Raw genomic sequence first — 25,666 nt, 5'->3', positions numbered from 1 at the left:
CCCAATTAGCACCCCTTCCGACTGATCAATGTACACAGGACTTACTGATTTGTGTATAATAATTGTGTATAAATTCTGGAAAATATATCTGTCGTGCATGATACGCACATACTTTTCTTTTGTATCATTTCAGACTGTCAGCATAAACTACTAAATTTACAATTTTTCAACTCTGTTTTTGTTCTCACCAAAGTTATATTCTAATAAGAGCCATCTATTTCCAATTTTGAGAGTGCCCCGGGTGCTTATTACGTTGAATACGATATTAACAAATCGATAAGACAAAGAAAGGAAAACTATTTATTATACACAAACACAACACTTTTGATAATGAAACTTATTGACTAATTCTTCATGTTCTTTCACAACTCAGATGTGAAGATAACTGAAAAATCCATGAATTAACTTTTCATAAACATGTACTCAAAATATGTTTGACACCAACCGATTATTTCATATTACTATAGTAATGGTATGGCATGAAAGATTAACTCCAGTAATGTGAAAAAATTATCTGGTGGTCTTAACTTCTTTTGAGTAGTGTAATTGCCTCAGCAACCTTGTACATGTAGGCTGTACATCTTGTAGTTCTGGTACATCCAACTAGTTTCTCCATGAGTCAAATTCCCTGGGCCTAATCTGTCATAAATCTACAATCAATAAGCCACTTAAACTATCCCCAATACAATTAACCACCAAACTTAAATATTCTACACCACACTATAGGTCATAAGTAGGGATGGGACGATACATCAACTGTGCGATCCGATACTTATCACGATCCCTTACTCACGATCCAATATGTATCACGATCCATTACGTATCATGATCCTTTTCTCACGATCTGATACATATCATGATCCCATACTTATTGCAATTCCTTACAATCCAATACGTATCATGATCTCTCACTCACAATCCGATACGTATCATGATCTCTCACTCACAATCCGATACGTATCATGATCTCTCTCTCACAATCCGAAACGTATCACAATCTCTCACAATCCGATACGTATCATGATCTCTCACTCACGATCCAATACGTATCACAATCTCTCACAATCCGATACGTATCATGATCTCTCATTTACGATCCAATACGTATCACAATCTCTCACTTATGATCCGATACGTATCACGATCTCTCACTTACAATCCAATACATATCAAGATATCTCACTTACGATCAATACCTATCACGATCCCTCACTTACGATCCGATACGCAACACTATCCCTCACTTACGATCCACTGCGTATCACTATCTCTCACTTACGATCCAATACTTATCACAATCTCTCACTTACGATCCAATACGTATCACGATCTCTCACTTACGATCCAGTACATATCACGATCTCTCACTTACGATCCAATACGTATCACGATCTCTCACTCACGATCCGATACGTATCACGATCTCTCACTTACGATCCAATACGTATCACGATCTGATACGTAACACAATCCGATACGTAACACGATCCCTTACTCACAATCCGATACGCATCATAATACTTGCATGTACTCTTATCATTCGTCGATAAGCCATCTTTCCATTGACAGGATGGCCAAATACCTGGAACACTGATGATTTACAGTATGCAGTGTGAAGTAGGGCACAATGGATGAAAATATTTACTTTTTCACTATAAACTTTCATTACTAGTGTAACAGTAATTAAAGCAAACATTTAAGGTAAGAATGGATATGGGCGACTTCTTACTTAGTGTATCCAGAAGTAAAAGATCACGATCCACCGATGCATCGTCCCACCAAGAATCACAATAAATTCCTATGGAATCACAGCTCTCTGTTCCCGTTAGCTGGAGTACAGAGACGTGTATGCATGTATAGTGCATCTAGATACAACTCGCTATAGAGTATAACACAGCACACAATGTCATGGACGGAACGTCTGTCTTAGTTACAACCATTGCCCTCATTAATCAAAACTGCAGGATCAGATCATCTAATGGCATCTACTAAAATGGAAGTTACGAAATACAAATGGTTGCTTTGGTTACAACTCATATGGGTAAAAATTAAATCTTTGTCTTTGGTAATAGGGTACTTCAGAAAACCACCAAATTATTTTTTTTTTTTTTAATCACAGAACTCAAAAGATCAGTTTCTGACGCCAAAAGCACATTTTAAGCATGTACAAAAAAAATCATTTAAAAAAAAAAGTTTGGATTCATTCTTCAATGAGGTACAAGGATACAAATAGCCAAATCTTGAAAAAAACCATTTAGTCCACTACGACAAAGACAGCTTTCCTTATTAGTCAATGAGTAATAAGATATAAAGCAATAGCTTTCAAAAACAACTGAGCAGTTTAAAAGTTTTTGGAAAAGAACTACTTTTGGCTACATATATTGCTAGGAATATATATGAAATATATAAGAAGTTGTTTCCATAGCAACCATTTGTATTTAACAAAACCTGTTGTAATGCATGCTAGCTAACAATTGTACAAACTTTCTAAAGTCTTCTGATATTTGATGTAAATCACGGATTTCTGATTTATCACATATTCATATTTGCATGATTTGTACAGTTTCTGCATAGTTACGATGACAACCACCATATATAGAACGAGTGAGGGTGTAAACATAAAGAAAAATCACATGGTGATATCAGTCAATGAACACTTGGCACTTTTTTTTGCATATATCTTGAATCTCTCATACATGCCCTGAAACTAACATAGCCAACAGTCACAAGCAAGTCTACAATTCTTTGGCAAGTCTAGGTGTCTTCAGATTCAGGAACACGAACTTCTCAGGGATCCTTTCTTCAGTTTTTTAAAAGACAAAAGTCATTTGAAATACAAAATATTAATCTAAGCAACATGGTAGAGTGAGTCAGTCAGTTTTTACCCCGCCTTTAGCAATATTCCATCAATATCAAGGCAGGGCACATCAGAAATGGGCTTCATACATTATCCCATGTTGGGAATCGAACCCTGGTCTTGGGCGTGCTGAGCAAATGCGTTAACCCCTAGGCTACCCGACCGCCTCCAATCTGGTACAAAGCTGTACACTACATTTGTTCACTACTGAAAAGTTTTCAGTGAAAACAAATGCAACATAGACTCTTTTTAGAAATATTATATTGGTGAAACAAAAACAGAGTTGGAAGAAAAATTTCGTGGTTTAAGCAGACGGCCTGAAATGTTTATATACGACAGATATATTTTTCCAGAATTTAATTGCCCATAATTAAGGGCCATATAACACACGAATGTGTATTATAAGCAAATACAGAAGTATTTTGTACATTGATCAATCGGAAGGTCTACTAATTGGAATTGTTCACCAGCCAATATATAGGTAAATATCGGCATGGGTGCTTATTGGAGCGGGGCGCTTATTATGCGAATACGGTACGTTGTGTTACGGGGAGTTTGAGAGGGAGGGCTTTATTGGGCGTTTTCCTGAATCATTCAGTTTCATTGTCTTACATGATACTAAAGAACTGACTTCAATATTTTATGTGTTAATGGAGGTATTAACATTAGAAAATGGTTTGCATAAAATGTAAATCCACAGTGTGCACACTGTTTTTTTCACGATTATATCTCCATAAACACAAAAATATGTTGAAGTTCATATATATCAACAATAACTTCACAGACAGCTTAAACATAAACACAAACAAAATTGAAGACAATGATAGAAGTCAGAGACAATGTTCAACACAATAATGTACACAAGCCCCACCCATTCTCTTATCAACCAATCAGAAAACAGTAGTCCATTAGTGGGAGTGGCCTAGATTGTTTCAGTTTAGGGGAACAAACACAAAACAAACTGCTAAGCTAGATAATGAAATGCCATTGAAACAATTGCAATGTATTTATATCCAAATAACTGAGTACAAGCTAACAAGGTTAAAATCTCACCCACTACAAATAGCTTTTCTTTCATCTCAGGCACAAGTTATGAAAAAAGTGCATAGCAAATAATAGCTGTGTTTGTAATGTGGTTAAATGGGTCCAGAGCAGAAGCTAGGTGACGTTTATAAGCTGCATGCTGTGATATGTCCTTGATGAAATACTAAAAATCACAATATATACCATATTCACCGTAATAAGCGCCTTTAGAAATGATAAAATTGACAATGTGGGCTTTTAAAAAAATTTGTTTTCAGAGATCGAGTGGTCGTGAACAAACTTAGATTAAACATCAATAAAACAAAAAACACTTTCAATTATAGTTGCTAGGCAACTCAGGTTAGGATAGGTCCCCAGCCATCTGTGCTGGTCGTAAGATGCGACCAAACTGACGAGGTGGCTCAGTGACTTAGTTGATGACATGCAGTCAACCGCCGGCAGCATTGTTTACTGGCCTATCACGTCCTGACTTGATTATTTACAGGCTGCCATTAGAGGTGAAACGATACATCGGCGCACCAGTACATCGTGAGTTTTCATGCGCAGATTCGATACACGTTACAATTATTCTGTATTGATAGAAGACGATGCACTTGCTAAAATACATTACTGCTCGTTTAATGGCCCCCTGGCGATTTTGTCAGTCAAAAATCGCAAAATGTGTTGTAATTAAGTTCAATGCTAAAAAGACACGCAACAAAACAGTGTCTACAGCCAGCTTTTCCCTTTGAACCTGCTCTGAAATATTTATAGTCAAGATGTTTCTACACGTTTTGACGAAAATATGCATATCACGATACGTATCGTATCGTGACCTTCGTATCATGATGCAAAACGTATCGTGACCATGCTGTATCGTTTCACCCCTAGCTCCCATCATAGTTAGAATTTTGCGGAGTGCAGCATTAACCAACAAACAAACAAACAAACAAAACTAATTTCAACACTGATCATTACACCAGTTTCTGCATGTGATATGTCTTGTTCTGATTTCTATGAAGTGGGTAAATCAAATTGCAACAAATGAAACATTTGAAGTTAAATGCACTAGTTTGACTGCATCATACAAGATAACACACGGATTTCACATGAATAAATATGAATATATTGTCAATAAGGAGGTGCTTATAGTGCATACATCATCACTCTCATTCTCAAACAAACAAAATTGGTCCACAACATGAACTTCAATCAAGCACTAACTTGCAAACCTAGCGGTCCAGTGTGATATTCAATGAAACTAACAATATAAAATAAAACAAGAGTTAAGAGCTAAACCAAAAATGAAATACATATTCCCATATCAATGTCAGGAGTTCAAGAATTATATATGTTAATATAATGAACAAATAAACAAAACTCACTCAATTCAGCCGGCTTATCATTCCCAAACTATCAAAAATCCATAAATCTTTGCACAATTGAGCTACAACTACAGGACTTCACCTGTTGACGAATTGCTGGTTAATGAAGGTGAAAATGGCAGGTGAAAGTCTGACAAAATCATTCATTATTACTCCACAGCAAAATGACATGTATCAATAAAATGTATTCTTGTCAATTCAAAGTGTCATTTATAGAATATGAACATTTTTGAAGTGGTGATCTTAACCATAGGCTGTTGCACCCACCAGATTAAAGACAACACTTTATCTTCAAGCAAACATGTTATCTTATTGGTCAAGGTCATGTGATACAGCACCAAGGGGGATAACTCTGAAGAGCAAGCCATCTTCTGACCTATCAGCTATTCCAATCCCGGAGTCGTACACAGATCGGTGCAGTCCTCACAAGATGACACAGTGGAACCGAGCCCTGGCTGACAGAAAGTTAAGTCAGGTATGTGAAGACCTTAACACTTACTGCCAAGCTCCTCACAGCGATGGCCCATTCGCGGAGCTCTCTATACTATCGCTGCCACCAGTCATAACTCCCCACTGTGATAGGTGGCCACAACCATGCTTGGAGTTGAACTCGCAACCGAAGGACCGTTATGTTTACAAACAAGTGACGACTGTCGTGACACCGAATACACTTACCGCTGCTGAATTACTTCCGTTGTTTGTCAATTTGAATTCCTGTTTCATTAAAACTATCATGTAATTGATATAGTAAGAATGTAAGGGAGAAGTTGGTTGATTTTCCAGTTAGTCTGCAATCTCGAACCAATCTGATTATCAAAAAGCAAAGTAAATTCATCTGGAAAACATGGTCAGTCGTAAACCTTTTCAAAATGAAATATGATGGCATTCCCAAAGACATAAACAAAAGTATAAACGTTACTACATTTGGGGTTAGAGGGCAAATTTCAAGATTCTTGTAATTGCCGAGCCCACACTGGTGGCAGCGATGTTACCGAGAGTGTAATGAAGGTGTCACGCGCTGGGAAGGAGCTTGACTTGCTGCCTCTCAGGGGAGATAACTCATAATACACGTTATGTTCCCCTTTGCTCTGGAAAGGGTATTCATGACCCAAACATTACCAGATTATAATGTAGAACTGTATTAAAAAGACACTCACTTTTCATTTTTATTATTTGGTGTTCAAAATGTTTGGCCTAAAATTCAAAGGAGGTAAAATCAATTTTAGTAGTGCTACTAATGAATTGAAAACAAACAAGTTTCAACATGGCAAGATACCGAAAGATTTTTAGGTTAGAATACAGATATTAATACACATTTTTAACCATTTCATACAAACAGCGGCAATACATTCTCGTGTTTTTTTCATTTCACCTAACAGTAAAATAGGTCTCCACTTATTGTCAAAGGTCATTATACTTTATTTCTAATTTGTTTGTTTGTTTTATTGCCGTACTTTCGTTGCCATGGTTACCACAAATATAAGTATGGATTATTTTTCAAATGTCTTATGTGAAACAAACCTAAGAACCAGATAAATCAACCCTCCAAAACACTCACGTTAACAACATTGTGACCAATTCCATGCATGCCACGAATATAAATTTCAACACAGAAACACAAAACATCTGGAGCTGGAGACAATCATCTGTACTTGTAACCAAGTCATGACAACTATTTAAGTAAACAAAAGACAAACAATATGGAACTAGTCACAGATGACAGAACCAAAACATGAGTACGTGACTGAGTGAGTACTCAATTTTTCATTGCCAAGTCTACAAGTAACAGAACATGGTAACGTAGACATGTTACGTACTTCGGTAAAAACAAAAAAATATATGTTTCCTAGTTCAGACAAGGCCCAAACAGGGTAGGTCTGTTTTTTCAATATTTTTTCTTACTATTACACTAGTGTAACTTATGAAAATTAGAGGTGAGGTGCAATGGGGTTTAACGTCGCGTCCAAGATTATTGCACTTATATAGCGACGTGCATGCACGTGCGTGTGTGGCTGCTTGTACTAGTCCGGACTGATGCCGATTTATAGTACTAGCTCACTGAGATACTATGCCGCAGTTTAACATGAATACCACCTCAGACACTATACTGACTTCGAGCCGACCAGTCCTTGTTTTAGATCAGTCCTTAGTGCCAAGCGCCAGACAGGTATGACACGGCTGGGGATTGAACCCCGGCCTTCCGCTCTCAGGGCAGATGCTCTACCACGAGACCACGGAGGCGGTTTATGAAAATTAGAAAAAGGATTAGTGTAAAGGGCTCCATATTCGGGTTAGTTAAAAAACGGGAAACACACATATTTGTTTTAGCCAAACTAAACTCGTTCTTGTTTCAACTGAACATTTCTTCAAACAGAAAAATTACAAAACAAATAAACAATATCTCCTTTTTTCGATTTGCTATTTACAACATTTGTATAATACATGAATTGATCGTTCTGACTGTAGCTGAGGGGGTATTTTCTCAAGTCATGTTCTCCGCTGTCACCTCCCTACATGACAAGTCTTGAACTCTATTCCACTTCTGTCCCTAGCATGATCATCTTCCCAAGGCAAGGGAGTTAACGGACTATGGAGGTCCAGTTTCCACCCTTGCCGAGCTAGGCTGGAATTGTGGAGTTATATTTTGGCTGGACTAGTGAGTCTATGCATAGTCCAATCAAAATCGCATAATGAAATCGATATCCGGTTTGTAATCTGCTATGCAGATTTCAGAAGATTGCAGGATTTACAAAGCATGTATTTTCATGTTTTTAATCAAGGTGCTCACAAGATTTGATGCACTTCACAAAGTAAGACCCATTTTATGACAATATAGGTCTTGATTATTGATCAGATTGTCTTCATTGGACGCCACCATTTTGTTAAAGAAAATGAAAGTGATATGAGAGATGGAATCTGATTGGTCAATAGGAGGACATAGAAGGGAGATAACCTGGTGGCACTACGATCGAGCCCAGAAATTCCAACCTAGTCCGGCAAGGGTGGAAACTGGACTTTTACAGTCAGTTAATGCCCTTGCCTCAGGAAGATGTGGCATGACCAGATATAATCCACAATACCCTGCAATCTCCGGTCATCATGATGGCATCACAATGGTCACCGAGAGCCAGCTTCAAGGTGGCGCCACATATTCTGTGAGAATAATTACCCAATAAAACAAGTACCCTTTACATCTTCGCCCTAGAGTTAGACACTTGGCACACAAAAAATATGGTAAGACTTGACGCAAAAAACAGCTGTTTCTTTGTGATAATTCAGACCAAATATTCTTATTGATGTTAAAAGTCATATGTGAATAGCGTAGGCCAATTATAGATACCGTACTTGAGTCAAGTGTCTTATGTGAAACAAACCTAAGAACCAGATAAATCAACCCTCCATTAACAACATTGTGACCAATTCCATGCATGCCACGAATATAAATTTCAACACAGAAACACAAAACATCTGGAGCTGGAGACAATCATCTGTACTTGTAACCAAGTCATGACAACTATTTAAGTAAACAAAAGACAAACAATATGGAACTAGTCACAGATGACAAAACCAAAACATGAGTGAGTGACTGAGTGAGTACTCAATTTTTCATTGCCAAGTCTACAAGTAACAGAACATGGTAACGTTCATCATGATGGCATCACAATGGTCACCGAAAGCCAGCTTCAAGGTGGCGCCACATATTCTGTGAGAATAATTACCCAATAAAACAAGTACCCTTTACATCTTCACCCTAGAGTTAGACACTTGGCACACAAAAAATATGGTAAGACTTGACGCAAAAAACAGCTGTTTCTTTGTGATAATTCAGACCAAATATTCTTATTGATGTTAAAAGTCATACGTGAATAGCGTAGGCCAATTATAGATACCGTACTTGAGTCAAGTGTTCAAAATGTCACCTCCACATGGACACAGCGATGTCAAAAACGCATAAGTAGATGAATGGCCACACCGACATCATAGAATCATCACATATGAAAATACTTTTATACATAAATGTAATTAGAACATGTTTTTGCATGTACAGCATATCAAAGTTCACAATCATTTATGAGTAAAGATTAATGGTCTGTTTCATCATGGCTGCAGAGTGGATCAAAATTCTGTGGGCATTTTTAATTCCTATTGCTTTTAGCGACTGTCGTAGAAGGCGTGGGTCAGATTTTGAATACAAACAAGGTTTAGTGAGTGAATGAGTGAGTGAGTATGGTTTTACGCTGCTTTTAGCAATATTCCAGCAATATCACGGCGGGGGACACCAGAAATGGGCTTCACACATTGTACCCATGTCGGGAATCGAACCCGGGTCTTCGGCGTGACGAACACAATCTTTAACCACTAGGCTACCTGACCACCCCACGAAGTTATTTAATTACAGGAATATGTCTCAAGATCAAACCCAATACCTCTTTTCAGTTTATTTTTACAGGCAGCTATTTTAGCTTGCACTGTGTGAACAACATGCCGCCATGTGCGATGAAGCATCGAGTAAAATAACAAAAGACAAAAACACTCTGTATTAAAATGTTTACACTCTGTAAGCTCTGCTGGCGTTCTCCACTCCTGATTGCAGTATAGACGGCGAACATCAATTACCATATTCGATGTAATATGCGCCCCATTCTAATAAGCACCCACGGCGATATTCGCTAATATATATGCTAGTGAACAATCCCAATTAGACCCCCTTCCGATTGATCAATGTACACAAGACTTATTTATTCGTGTATAATACACACATATGTCTCTTAATTAGGGCCAATTAAATTCAGGCAAAATATATCTGTCGTATATAAACATTTCAGGCTGTCAGCATAAACCACGAAATTTACAACCTTTCAACTCTATTTTTTTTACACCAAAATAATATTCTAACTTTTAGAGTGCCCTGGGCGCTTATTACACCGAATACGGTAGTATTAATTTTGAAAGTTTCTACAGGGGGGGGGGTCGACATATCAATGGCGATATATGATACCATTGCTGATACAATATGTGCATTAAGCTAAAGTACTGTGGGAAATGCTAAAAATATAAGATGTCAAAATAGTGATAATATGGCAAATTAAGCCTTTTTTGTAACTTTGATTATTCTCAAAACTTACGTTTACAGATAAAATGATGATAACCTTAGAAAAAAATTCACATTTGTGACATGTACTTTGAAACAAGCCACAACCAGAAGTGATTTCTCACCAGCTGGTGCATGTCATCTGACAGGTGTACAGGTTACCCCAGGTGACAACGCCACGGCGTGCACCATATGTTTAGCATCATTGGAGCTGCGATGACAAAACACACATTTGGTCATTTGGTCATTTTGTTTAACAAACACCAAGTATTTCATGACACTTCCTTGTTTTTGTAAACACAATGTGTAATGACATGTAAATTATTATAACTAGAAAGAGGTCTCTTTTGTATATTTCTAAAGTGAGTGAGTTAGTGAGTATGGTTTTACGCCGCTTTAAGCAATATTCCAGCAATATCACGGTGGGGGACACCAGAAATTGGCTTCACTCACTACCAATGTCGGGAATCAAACCCGGGTCTTCGGCGTAACAAGTAAACGCTTTAACCACTAGGCTACCCGACCGCCCCGTATATTTCTAAAGTCTGTTTCAGATTTTGTCTTGAATTTTTCTCCAATGAAATTGCAAATAGAATATACCTGGTATTAACAATGAAATACTTTAAACCTGAGGTAGATCAAACAGAAGTTGTAAGATATTTCAACAGGATTTTGTGTTAATTGCAATAATTATTTAATGAAAAATAGAGCATTCTTCCAGCATTTCCAACAGTACTTAAGTGGTTTCAGAAAATATGTCAAATAGGCAAAAGTGTCCAATATTAGTAACAGAGCTCCAGATAATATTTTGAGCAATTGAGGTTTTACTCAAAGGTTTTTATTTTAATTGGGTAATTACATTTTTCATTGGGTAACCAATATTTTTTCACCTATCTTTTCATCACTCTATTGGTCTTTTCCCAAAATGAGTTAACATTTTGATATTTCCAAAATAATAAAATAATGTTTTAGACGTATATAAGGGTTTTAACTCTAGGCTTGACTCAGAAAGTAAATTGGCTCGTATTTGTCAATGTGTTTAGGAAATTTTATGAATGCTGAAAAAGCTTTATTGGTTATTTATGCATGCTGTTTTTGTACTTTTGAGTTTTTCATTTAATGCATGCATTTTTGTACGCAAGTTAATTGAAAGTAATTGGGTTTTGAATATTTTTGGGGGATATTTTACGCAAATACGCAGCTTATCTGTAGCTCTGTAGTATTTGAAATTTATAGCTATAAATACATATTTGTCACCAGCCCTCAGCACATCCTTTGAAAAGAAAAATATTTTGTTTTTCAAAGAATGTTTGTTATGTGACATGTCAAAATGTCATGTGAGCTACAGAATGTCCCACAACTCCAGCCACTCGACAGCATAAACTGGTTTTATGTGTGATATGTTAACAAATGCGCATGTCAAACTACAACAGGAAAGAGCAGTTGAACACAAGACAGAACCCAGTCAGAACTATATCTTAAAGGCACATAACCATATACAAATATACAATGTATACGAAAGGGATGACCACAGTCACAAGACAGTACTAAATCTTTAATAAATAAATCTCAAAAACGCTTTCACTGAGCTGTGGTTACAAACAAACAGTTCTGACCTGGACATCTCAGGAACTTTAGATATCCACTAAATACATCCTCAAAACAGGATATACTCAGTTGTATATATAAAAATATGTGTTGTTAACAAACATGGATTTTCTTCAGGTCCTAACTGTCAAAGATATTAGTATAATCAGTAGAACAATGTTCAGACACAGTTAAGTACATGTGTTGCACCTGAGTCAAAGCGCTCACTGGAAAACCTTAGATTATGTAAATACACTGTTATATATTCTTGATGAAGTAAGTTATCTGGATTTCAATATGAAGCGAGATCAAAACAGGAGAAAGAGGTGTATCTGTGCTGCGTGACTTCACGTGAAGACATCTTCATCCTTGATATCCACCTGGCTGCGTGGCTTGACGTTAAGACGTCCTCCTCCTTGGTGGCCACCTGGCTGCGTGGCTTGACGTGAAGACGTCCTCCTCCTTGATGGCCACCTGGATGCGTGACTTCACGTGAAGACGTCCTCCTCCTTGATGGCACGCAGCTGTTTCTCCAGGGACTCCACCTTGTTGGCCAACACCTGGGCTGCCAGTTTCTGGTGAGCCAGAGCCTCACACTTCTCATGAACCTGCAGGGACAATGTTGACTGTATGGACATCGTGGACAATATCATGCATGTCTTCCATGTTACAGCAACATTACCCCAGTCTGCCATGTTACAGCAATATCACCCAGTCTGCCATGTTACAGCAATATTACCCCAGTCTGCCATGTTACAGCAATATCACCCCAGTCTGCCATGTTACAGCTATATCACCCCAGTCTGCCATGGTACAGCTATATCACCCCAGTCTGCCATGTTACAGCGATATTACCCCAGTCTGCCATGGTACAGCTATATCACCCCAGTCTGCCATGTTACAGCAATATCACCCCAGTCTGCCATGTTACAGCAATATCACCCCAGTCTGCCATGGTACAGCTATATCACCCCAGTCTGCCATGTTACAGCTATATCACCCCAGTCTGCCATGGTACAGCAATATTACCCCAGTCTGCCATGTTACAGCTATATCACCCCAGTCTGCCATGTTACAGCTATATCACCCCAGTCTGCCATGTTACAGATATATCACCCCAGTCTGCCATGGTACAGCTATATCACCCCAGTCTGCCATGTTACAGCTATATCACCCCAGTCTGCCATGTTACAGCAATATCACCCCAGTCTGCCATGGTACAGCAGTATTCCTGGCATCAGGGATCATAGTTCTGGCAACAGGGATCATAGTCCTGGCATCAGGGATCATAGTCCTGGCATCAGGGAACATAGCCCTGGCATCAGGGATCGCAGTCCTGGCAACAGGGATCATAGTCCTGGCATCAGGGATCGCAGTCCTGGCAACAGGGATCATAGTCCTGGCAACGGGGAACATAATCCTGGCATCAGGGATCATAGTCCTGGCACAAGAGATCTTAGTCCTGGCATCAGGGATCATAGCCCTGGCATCAGGGATAGCAGTCCTGGCAACAGGGATCATAGTCCTGGCAACAGGGAACATAATCCTGGCATCAGGGATCATAGTCCTGGCATCAGGGATCATAGTCCTGGCACAAGAGATCATAGTCCTGGCACAAGAGATCATAGTTCTGGCAACAGGGATCATAGTCCTGGCATCAGGGATCATAGTCCTGGCGACAGGGATCATAGTCCTGGCATCAGGGATCACAGTCCTTTGCAACAGGGATCGTAGTCCTGACAACAGGGATCATAATCCTGGCTTCAGGGATCATAGTCCTGGCATCAGGGATCATAGTCCTGGCGACAGGGGACATAAACCTGGCATCAGGGATCATAGTCCTGTCACAGGGATCATAGTCCTGGCAACAGGGACCATAGTCCTGGCATCAGGGATCACAGTCCTTTGCAACAGGGATCGTAGTCCTGACAACAGGGATCATAATCCTGGCTTCAGGGATCATAGTCCTGGCACAAGAGATCATAGTCCTGGCATCAGGGATGAAAGTCCTGGTATCAGGGATCATAGTCCTGGTAACAGGGATCATAGTCCTGGCAAAAGAGATCATAGTCCTGGCATCAGGGATCATAGTACTGGCAACAGGGATCACAGTCCTGGCAACAGGGATCATAGTCCTGGCAACAGGGATCATAGTCTTGGCATCAGGGATCACAGTCCTTTGCAACAGGGATCGTAGTCCTGACAACAGGGATCATAATCCTGGCTTCAGGGATCATAGTCCTGGCACAAGAGATCATAGTCCTGGCATCAGGGATCATAGTCCTGTCATTAGGGATCATAGTTCTGGTACATGGCTGTAAACAGTATCCACTTGCCAAACAGCCATTTGCTTACAATCATTGGTATATTTTACCACAGTACCCTTGATGACCGTATTGGTGAGGGCCCTTCTTATATCTTATAAGACTTTCACAGAGCAGCCTGGTAAGATCCTGTGTATTGGTGGAGCAGAGAGACTTACCATTTCAGAGAGCAGTGTGATCAGTTCTTGGGGTGTCATGAGCGTTGTGTTGATGCTGGAGAGAGGGCCGTTGGGTAGGCCATGGTGTGGAATTGACATGTGAAGGTCATCTGAAAAACAAACAAGCAGTGTCAGGAAACCAGATATCCCCTAGGCCCAATTCAAGTTTCCTAAGAAAATGAAATCACTTATTCATCTTATCCCTATAAACAGACAGGAAGTCAGATTCTAGCATTTAATTCGTTTCCATGCAAACGACAAAACCATACAGCTCATTTCATTTCCATGGAAAAGACAAAAATATACAGTAATTGACACAAAACACCTCAACAGAGCTTGGGGAACACATATTCAATAGACATAGCATAGATAATGTACAACTCAAAACTAACCCCAAAACTAAAAATTACAAAAAGATTAATCAACAAAAGACAAGCAGAAACAAAGAATTGACCTCCTGCTCTTGGGGCAGACGCTCCATTCTCTACACCGCTGAGGAAGGTTACCAGCAATGAGGAAGTTGGGACCTATTCTGACCAGGGCCCCATGGGTATACTATTCAGTGAGTGAGAGAGTTGGGTTTAACGCCGCTTTTAACAGTATTCCAGTTATATCGCGACGTGTCAGCTTAATGTGGGAGGAAAGCCCGAAGTGATGCAGGTCTCAGACGTTTACCACTTCGGTGAAACCAACGAGCACGGGTATGGTGCTGACAAACCTAGAAACATAATCAGGGCGAACTGGAAACAATCATAGGTTTCTGGCGTGCCCAAGGGACGAAAGTCTGCACAGCGAATCGCGGCGCCTTAGACGTCTGGGCCACCCGTGTCCCCGGATACTATTCAGAACGAGAGAGATATATTACCATCATTGAGGACGCTGATGAGCCACTTGATAGCTGCCTTGGCCTTGACAGTTTTGGAGGAGGCGGGTATTGTGAGTTCCGACATTTTCAGGGTGAGGAACTTGTTCCTGTTGAGCTGTTCCTCAAACGCCTTCCTGTATGCATCCACGGTGAGATACGCTTCATCCCTCCGGTGCTTGTACAGCTCAATCTGCAGCAGGGCAACAAACACTGGAGATATGTGGGCTCATGTATTCATATTCCACAACATACACATGTAATAAATATATCAGCACTTGTTTAACATTTATGCCACAAGGCAATGCTTGCAGGAATATATCTATGGAAAGGCAAGGATCTAGGTTCTAAGTGTCCTTGGAAGGCAAATTGGTCATATTCTCTTTTGAACACACAATGCCATTGAGAAAATGGTCAAATGTAACAAATGTTATATTTGGGACAACACTTTCTTTGTAAAGTACAGATTCTAGTATTTTGGGGGGTGAATTTCAGAAGGACTTTATCCTTGCATTCAATACAATAATGAAAATAAAAGCATTAAGCCTCTTCTACTTTACTGGTCCTGCTATCAGTGAAATGCAGTCATCGAATAAGTTATTACTGAACATGTATTAAGATGAAATAGGAAATTTCTAGTTCCCTTTTTGAAATTTTTACTGATATTTGAAGAAAACGAATATCGTCTTCTCAGTAGGTCCAGATAATCCCTGGTAGTGTCACCATTGAGTTTTATTGTCATTGTCATCAAATGATATATCACGTGACTAAATACTTGTGGGTACTGGGGTTTTACTTAGAGCCCACTTGACCCGAGGTACCCGTCCCAGCCTGAGAGGTTGTGTACCTACCCTTCCAGCCCTCAGACAACCCATCCCTCACAATGAGACAGACTTTAACAGTTGATATAAACAAGCATTACTCCATCAGTTACCTCCTCCCTGAGCCTGATGGTGTCTCTGCGGAGGTTGGCTGCAGCGTGGGCACACCCACATGGCTCCGTCTTGGTCCCCCGGCACTGACACGCCCCCAACACCGCCAACTAGGGAGGAGGAGAATGCATTGTAGTAATAGTGGCACACTTACTTCACGACTCACCTTCACCTTGACCCTGGTGGCCTTGACCTCTTATGACCTTGGCGGTCATTTTCAGTTAAAACAATTTACATATTAATCAAATAATCTTACAGAATTTTGTAGGCATCTCATTACAGCAGTACAAATTCATGAATGTGAAGACTTTCACTTAATGAGACAGAAATCAAAACAAGCAAAATATTTCTTCAGTGAAAGTATCTTAAAAAAGAAAATGCATGAATAGTGTTGCTAAGAGTGAACTCTGCATTGGTGTTTCGCTGCTGTATAGAGGATATCTCCATCACATTAAAGTTGTGATATATACAATAACATTGCTTGTTTGTTGTTGAATGCTGCACTCAGCAATATTTTGCCTATATGGAGGCCATCTCTATATAATCAAGTCTGGACCAGAAAATCCAGTGGTTGACATCATGAGCATTGATCTACTTAAATGTCTATGAGCCTGACCTCCCCACCCCATTAGTAACCTCTTATGACAAGCATGGATTGTTGAAGACCAATTCTAACCTGGATCTTCCGAAGGTCACAAACAGTATTGCGTTATATTGTGTGCACGTGGGTGTGTTGTTGTTTAACACCGCACTCAGCTATATTCCAGCTATATGACGGGAGACTGTAATTAATCGAGTCTGGACCAGACAATCCAGTGGTTGACATCATGAGCATCGATCCACGCAATTGAGATACAACAACATGCATCAACCAAGTCAGGGAGCCTGACCACCCAATTCCGTGAGTCGCCTCTTATGACAAGCACAGTCGTCTGTTACAGCAAGCATGGGTTGCTGAAGACCTATTCTACCCAGGATCTTTACAGGTTTCCAGCGAGAGTGACGCTTGCAAGTACTCCAGGGCTTGATATTGTGAGCAACGATCCACACCATCAGGGTATGTTGACACACAAGTCACCCAATCCATTAAGTTGCCTCCTACGACTGTTAGTTTGCTGGAGACCAATCCTAACCCGGACTCGCCACTGGGGGTGCTACACTGTGTTTTTTTATTGCCTGTCAAGGTCACACTAGCTCACCTCGGCAGATGAGTATGTGCCGTAGTCTTCGTCCGAGGCAGTGCTCCTCGTCCTCTCGTACTTCAGCTTCTCCTTCACATCCAGCAGGGCCAGCAACTCGTCTCTCTCGCGCGCCAGAGCTGAAACATGACTCACGGTTAAGTCCTGCAGCTCAAACAATCGTAACCTGGTACACTATCATTGAAATGCCCTTTGCTAATAAACCAGTCAGTGAATGAGTAGGGTTTAACGCCACTTTTAACAGTATTCCAGTTATATCACAGCGTGTCACTTGATGTGGGAGGAAAACTGGGACTATACCATAATGGTGACACCCAAAAGCTGTGGTCTTGTGCTGACAAACCAAGGATCATAGAATTTGGGATTCAAACCCTTCGTCACATGCAGTTCTCGTCATAGATATTTGTTGAAAGGTAAACATCCTCCAAGGCCTCAGGTCCCTATTAACTTGATGATGCAGGTCTCATTCGTTTTCCACTTTGGTGAAAACCAGAAACATAATTGGGGCAAAATGAGAATAAAACCAACAACCACAGGTTTCTGGCGTGCCCAAGGGACACAACTCTGCACAGCAAATTGTCACGCCTTAGACGACTGGGCCACCCATGCCCCCAGTGACATCAATCATCTAGGTGACCGTTGGCATGTGACTTCCCCTCATGGTCTCTTGACGTTTACCAGTCACCATTATGTCCACAAGGTCCCCATTCCACAAAGTCACTAACAGTCACACATCCTTCAGACCAGACAGGAGAGTCGTAGCAAGGAACAAGGCTCTGGACCAGCCTGACAAACAGTCACACATCCTTCAACCCAGACAGGAGGGTCGTAGCAAGGAACAAGGCTCTGGACCAGGCTGACAAACAGTCACACATCCTTCAACCCAGACAGGAGGGTCATAGCAAGGAACAAGGCTCTGGACCAGCCTAACAAACAGTCACACATCCTTCAACCCAGACAGGAGGGTCGTAGCAAGGAACAAGGCTCTGGACCAGCCTGACAAACAGTCACACATCCTTCAACCCAGACAGGAGGGTCATAGCAAGGAACAAGGCTCTGGACCAGCCTGACAAACAGTCACACATCCTTCAATCCAGACAGGAGAGTCATAGCAAGGAACAAGGCTCTGGACCAGTCTGACAAAGTCACACATCCTTCAACCCAGACAGGAGAGTCATAGCAAGGAACAAGGCTCTGGACCAGTCTGACAAACAGTCACTCATCCTTCAATCCAGACAGGAGAGTCATAGCAAGGGACAAGGCTCTGGACCAGTCTGACAAACATCACACATCCTTCAATCCAGACAGAAGAGTCATAGCAAGGAACAAGGCTCTGGACCAGCCTGACAAACAGTCACACATCCTTCAATCCAGACAGGAGAGTCATAGCAAGGAACAAGGCTCTGGACCAGTCTGACAAACAGTCACTCATCCTTCAGACCAGACAGGAGAGTCGTAGCAAGGAACAAGGCTCTGGACCAGCCTGACAAACAGTCACCCATCCTTCAATCCAGACAGAAGAGTCATAGCAAGGGACAAGGCTCTGGACCAGTCTGACAAACAGTCACCCATCCTTCAATCCAGACAGAAGAGTCATAGCAAGGGACAAGGCTCTGGACCAGCCTGACAAACATCACACATCCTTCAATCCAGACAGAAGAGTCATAGCAAGGGACAAGGCTCTGGACCAGCCTGACAAACAGTCACACATCCTTCAACCCAGACAGGAGAGTCATAGCAAGGAACAAGGCTCTGGACCAGCCTGACAAACAGTCACACATCCTTCAATCCAGACAGGAGAGTTGTAGCAAGGAACAAGGCTCTGGACCAGCCTGACAAACAGTCACACATCCTTCAACCCAGACAGGAGAGTCATAGCAAGGAACAAGGCTCTGGACCAGTCTGACAAACAGTCACTCATCCTTCAATCCAGACAGAAGAGTCATAGCAAGGAACAAGGCTCTGGACCAGTCTGACAAACAGTCACACATCCTTCAATCCAGACAGAAGAGTCATAGCAAGGGACAAGGCTCTGGACCAGTCTGACAAACAGTCACTCATCCTTCAATCCAGACAGAAGAGTCATAGCAAGGGACAAGGCTCTGGACCAGGCTGACAAACATCACACAACCTTCAATCCAGACAGAGGAGTCATAGCAAGGAACAAGGCTCTGGACCAGTCTCACAAACAGTCACACATCCTTCAATCCAGACAGAAGAGTCATAGCAAGGGACAAGGCTCTGGACCAGCCTGACAAACAGTCACTCATCCTTCAATCCAGACAGGAGAGTTGTAGCAAGGAACAAGGCTCTGGACCAGCCTGACAAACAGTCACACATCCTTCAACCCAGACAGGAGAGTCATAGCAAGGAACAAGGCTCTGGACCAGTCTGACAAACAGTCACTCATCCTTCAATCCAGACAGAAGAGTCATAGCAAGGGACAAGGCTCTGGACCAGTCTGACAAACAGTCACTCATCCTTCAATCCAGACAGAAGAGTCATAGCAAGGGACAAGGCTCTGGACCAGTCTGACAAACATCACACATCCTTCAATCCAGACAGAAGAGTCATAGCAAGGGACAAGGCTCTGGACCAGCCTGACAAACAGTCACTCATCCTTCAGACCAGACTGGAGAGTCGTAGCAAGGAACAAGGCTCTGGACCAGCCTGACAAACTTCACCCATCCCCAGAATCCAGACAGCAGAAATATTACCTAATAAGAAACTTGGGTCAATTTTGGTTTGAACTTCAACATACCCATCTTTTGACAGTTAGCTCTGCGTAGCTCCTCAGACCTTGCTTCAAGTGTAGACATGAGGAGACCATTCTCCTGGCAAACCCTGCAACACAGCACATGGCAGTCAGCACTTCACTGTCAGACACAGAAAACCTGTCACCCCGACGTTGTATACCCCATAATACTAGACATTAAGACATATTTTGTGGAGGGGGGACCTATTAACCCTGTGCTTTGTAGAAGGTAAATCTTTCTTCTGTTTTTCATTTTACTGAGTCCTTTATGCAATAAGACCTTATTTAATGGTAAATATGTCCCTTTCGGACAATAACACAAAAATCTGACACTTGCAAGAAGCAATATAAAACAGAGCCATTATCAGCCAGGAATAACAATAAATAATGATTTTCATTGTGCAGCTATGACATATGAATACGATTATCAAATCAATTCCATGAACTTTTTGTAACCATAACTAATACCTTTACAGGGTTTTTTAAATACAATCCACTTCTGTACTACAGTAATACATCCATTTACAATGGGTCAGGTTTTAGTCACCAAATGAGCACCAATGGCACTACTCTTATTATGGATCAGGGTACACTCAAATTTCAGTCACAGCCCCCTAGGGATAATTCTAGGGCTGGCTGTCTGTCCATATAGATATAGATCATAGAGATCGATAATTGTTAACTAGATATTTATCAATTATGGATAAATATCGGAGAAGAAATTTTGAGCAGATATGCAAAAAAAGTCCGAAAAAAATCAACACAGTTCATGCCACTTGTGAGTGGTGACACATTTATGCATGGATCAGTCTGTGGACATTTAAGTTATAACAAAAACAGTTGCTTACCATCTTTGGCAATTGACATTATTGACAATAACTGTCCTGTTTCAGTAAATTTAAACTTTACTTCATCACAATTGTTCATGTAAGATATGATCAATTACATAATTTATTATACTATATATTATATAATTGTTTATATTTCTTTCGATCAACGATGGTTCCGATTATCGATCTTTCTAGCCAGCCCTAGATAATACAATATATTTTCCTAATATGGGTTTGAGGCTATACAAAGCAATTAATAAAAATAAATAATATATCTCAAAATGAGCATGAAATTGATGAGAGAAAACCTGAACACCTTGAAAAATTAAATAAAACAAGCAACCATCATTCCTTGGTGATGCTGAACCACTTCATCTGCCAGTCATGGTTTACCTCTGTAAGAGTGCCTCATCATCCCACAGTAGTTCATGGGGGGGCCTCTCCCCCTCCTCTACATCACCGCCACCTGCAGACAGGTCCCCCGACAGGTCCCCCGACAGGTCCCCGACCAGGTCGACCGCGCTATCCTGCACCACACAGACAGACAATCACCAACCACCACAAGCAACCCCACAGATATAGAAAGGCACCTGCAGGGAGCTAGCTACAGGTCAAAGCTGGGAAACACATTAATCTTCACATTATCAATCAGTAACGAACAGAAACATTATGTTGATCATAGGACAAGATATATTACCATAATTACGACATAATATATTTCTTTTCCTATCTATTCATTACTTGACCATTGAGGCCAGACATTATCAGGAAATGCACTGTAATTTAAGGATGCCAGTTTCCAGTGTATTATTGATCGTTTTCTTTTCCCAAACACCAAAATACTCCTGCAGAGTAAAAAACACCTACAATTTTATTTTTTTTAAAGAAGTTTCCTATCTTAGTTATGCTCTTTGGTCTTATGGTTCCATGGTTAAACAATTTCACGAACATTTGCCAATAATTGGGTGGGCTAATATTTCCCAAATTTCCTTTTATTCTAATAAACAACCAAATATTTTGTATGTAAACCATGAGAACAATATCAGCCAGAGATCCAGTTCTTCACATGAAAGCAAGGAGCAAGCCCCCATATATTTTACATACTTGTCTCAGCTAACTGAAACACTAACACAAGGATCTGTGTGAACCATGCAAAACAAGGTGCCCCAAATCTAACAGAGTTAAAGTCAGTTCATTAATTCTAATTTTCAGCTAGTCTTCCAATTTCACACTAGTCTGCTAGCCCAAGACTACTAAACTTTGCTGAGGACAAGTAAACATCTAATGATCGTAGTCCTCACTGACTAGTAGCATTCTGAAAGAGTTCTCAATGCTTCAATTTTGCTACACATTGAACTGTTTTGTTTGTTTGTTGTTTAACGCCGCACTCAGCAATATTCCAGCTATATGACAGCAGTCTGTAAATAATCGAGTCTGGACCAGACATTCCAGTGATTGACATCATGAGCATTGACCCACACAATTGGGATACGAAGACATGCATCAACCAAGTCAGCGAGTCTGACCATCCGAACCCATTAGTCGCCTCTTATAACAAGCATTGTCACCTTTTACAGCAAGTCCTCTGGACTAGTCTTATGAAAACATGATTTTCTGAGGCTGATTATAAACAGAGCATTCTAAACATGCTAAGTACATCACCAGCAAGGAGAGACAAAAAACCAAGTTTGATTGTGGCATCACACATATCTGACACATGACAAGCAATCTGAGTGTAGGCTTCATTTACCATGTGTACAGTGGAACCTGTCCAAACTGGACACAGACTAATCCGGATTCCTGACAATACCAGATCCCAAATTACAGACCTGAACATATACCACTCCACTGGTTATAGGGACATCCTGAGTGTTTAGGCACCAACAACATGACTAATCACTGGAAGAAGTTGTCAAACAAATAATATTCAATATTGTCTTGGAAATGAGTAATTTCAACATCATTACGATTAAGAACATGAACAGTCCCTTAACTGATGTTCTTCGTAATTTCTTTGTGAGGCATTTAGAAGTTGAAGTACTTGCTTGCTAATGGTGTAAGAACCTACACCGAAATATCGTTTCTAATTGTAATAAAGAAGTTGTCTGTCCATAAATCTTATCCTTACTTGATGTTCTTTGTTTTGAAATAATATATACTGTATTCGACGTGTTGAGCGCCCGGGTCGCTCTCAAAATTAGAAATAGGGGGCTCTTATTAGAATACAATTTGGGTGAGAGAAAAAAAACAGAGTTGAAAGATCGTAAATTTCGTAGTTTATGCTGACAGCCTGAAATGATACAAAAGAAAAGTATGTGCATATCAGACACGACAGATATATTTTCCCAAAATTAATTGCTCATAATTAAGGGTGCATATAACACATGAGTGCATATTATACACGAATAAATAAGTCTTGTGAACATTGATCGATCGGAAGGGGGACTAATTGAGATTGTTCACTAGCCAATATATTAGCAATTATCGCAGTGGGCGCTTATTAGAGCGGGGCACTTATTACGACGAATATGGTAATGTATATACCTGTAACCTTATCAAAAGCGGAGTAGTATACTTTGATAAATAATACATCTTTTAACCTTATTTTTATTTCCTATTTCTTGTCTCCTGTAATCTCACGAATCGTGACCTGGTCTGAAGTGAGGTACATTCAGTCCCAAAGAAGTCTCGTTTAGACAGATTCCACTGTATTCTAACAAGAAGGCCAACACAGTGATTGGAACATACAGTACGCTGTTGTATGGTATGCTGTTGTCTACACTAAACATGCATCGTGCGCAATACAAAACAGAATTTTCATGGTTTACAAGTCTGTCTGTGATACAGTGCTGTAGATAGACAACCCTGAGAATTCTTAAACTATATCAACACTTACTTGCATCTGATCCATGAATATCTTACTCCATTCTAAGTCAAGGTTGGTTTGCGTGCTTGTTTATTTGTTTAATGCCACACTCAGCTGTATTATTCCAGCTGTATGATGGCGGTCAGTAAATAATCAAGCCTGGACCAGACGATCCAGTGCCTTACATCATGAGCATCGATCCACGCAATTGAGATACGATGAAACGTATCAACCAAGTCAGCGAGCCCGACTACCCGATCCTGTTAGTCGCCTGATACGACAAGCATAGTCACCGGTTACAACAAGCATAGTCGCCTGTTACAGCAAGCATAGTCGCCTGTTACAGCAAGCAACGGTTGCTGGAGACCTTTTGTAACACAGATCTTCACAGGGTTTAAGTCAAGGTGCCTTATCAGGTGAGTGAGTTGGTACCTGCTGCAATTACTGATGATACAAAAGTAGATCTAGGACTTTAAACGGAGGTGGTTCAAATTTTGAAGTCTTTTGTGTGTGTGTGTGTGTGTGTGTGTGTGTGTGTGTGTGTGTGTGTGTGTGTGTGTGTGTGTGTGTGTGTGTGTGTGTGTGTGTGTGTGTTGGGGGGGGGGGGGGGAAGGAGAAGAGGGGGTTCTTATGTGGATAACACTTTCCTATGAAGGAAGAACAAACATACATTGCATATTCTAAAATCTAGCCATGTGTTTCCCAGCAGCACAATAGCATAAAACCGTATCAGATATGTTTTAGAAAAATGAAAATGAAGTAAAAACAAATACTATCTACCAAGCAAAAACACCAAAGCATGGATGTTCCCCGACACGCAAGACACGTGGGTTACCTATCAAAGCGAACAGCCCATGTCTGCTGGCTGTCCATGAACGATGTCTCCCGCCATTCAAGCTCAAACTGCAGTTTGTTAACCTCCTACAAGAAATCAACATCATGCACAAACATCAGAACATCATGCACAAGTCAAAGTATTAATGTCAGTCAACATCGTCGATGCTCCGGCGGTCAAACGACCCCTGACTATTGTCATTCAGCATGCAAAATGTTAAGCTGAGTCAAGAAGCATATCAGAACTCGAACACAATGCAGTCTAACTCTAAAATGGAAATAACATCAAACATGTTAATTGAACATGATTAATGATATAATAATATGAGGTCACCAGTGTTCCCGTTTACCGGTAATTACCATTTTTTCCCGGTAAAATTAGGCATGGACCGGTAATTCATGTGACTGCCAAAAAAATTCCTTGCAAGATCATACAGAAATACAGCGACTCCCCATTGATCCAGGATTTACAAGGAAAGATCACATCACACTGGACCCGTTCCTCAAAGCCATCTTAGCACAACGGCTAGTACATATGGGAGCTATGATCATCTTAGCACAACAGCTAGTATATATGGTAGCTATGATCATCTTAGCACAACGGCTAGTATATATGGAAGCTATAATCATCTAAGCACGACGTGAATCGTACTAATGGGAGTTACGCGCAATGAGTATCGTAAGGCAATATGGGAGTTACGAACATCTTAGCATAATGAGTATTGTAAGGCAATATTGGAGTTACGAACATCTTAGCATAATGAGTAACATAAGGCTATATTGGAACTCAGCATAACGAGTATCGTAAGGCAATAGGGGAGTTACGAACATCTTAGCATAATGAGTAACATAAGGCTATATTGGAACTCAGCATAACGAGTATCATAAGGCAATATGGGAGTTACGAACATCTTAGCATGAGTAACATCAGGCTATATTGGAACTTAGCATAACAAGTATCA

The 25,666-nt window shown here is 40.5% G+C and overlaps 1 protein-coding gene across 1 annotated transcript in view; it reads right to left on the bottom strand.

The window, feature by feature from the left end:
* Nucleotides 1-860: 860 nt before the first annotated feature.
* The window catches only part of LOC139452084 (coiled-coil domain-containing protein 125-like), a 46,226-nt gene continuing 21,420 nt past the window's right edge, over nucleotides 861-25,666 (bottom strand). The window contains exons 5-11 of the mRNA XM_071233398.1: nucleotides 21,398-21,531; nucleotides 20,181-20,263; nucleotides 17,420-17,538; nucleotides 16,223-16,330; nucleotides 15,292-15,481; nucleotides 14,427-14,536; nucleotides 861-12,552 (exon numbers count right to left, since the gene is read on the bottom strand). Of these exons, the coding sequence (XP_071089499.1) occupies nucleotides 12,433-12,552; nucleotides 14,427-14,536; nucleotides 15,292-15,481; nucleotides 16,223-16,330; nucleotides 17,420-17,538; nucleotides 20,181-20,263; nucleotides 21,398-21,531 (864 nt within the window). The 3' untranslated portion in view covers nucleotides 861-12,432. The remainder of the gene's footprint in view (nucleotides 12,553-14,426; nucleotides 14,537-15,291; nucleotides 15,482-16,222; nucleotides 16,331-17,419; nucleotides 17,539-20,180; nucleotides 20,264-21,397; nucleotides 21,532-25,666) is intronic.

Source organism: Haliotis cracherodii, unplaced genomic scaffold, assembly GCF_022045235.1.
Source record: "Haliotis cracherodii isolate W230 unplaced genomic scaffold, xgHalCrac1.p SCAF_9, whole genome shotgun sequence".
NCBI classification, from domain to species: Eukaryota; Metazoa; Mollusca; class Gastropoda; order Lepetellida; family Haliotidae; genus Haliotis; species Haliotis cracherodii.
This window is presented reverse-complemented; position numbering and strand designations above follow the sequence as displayed.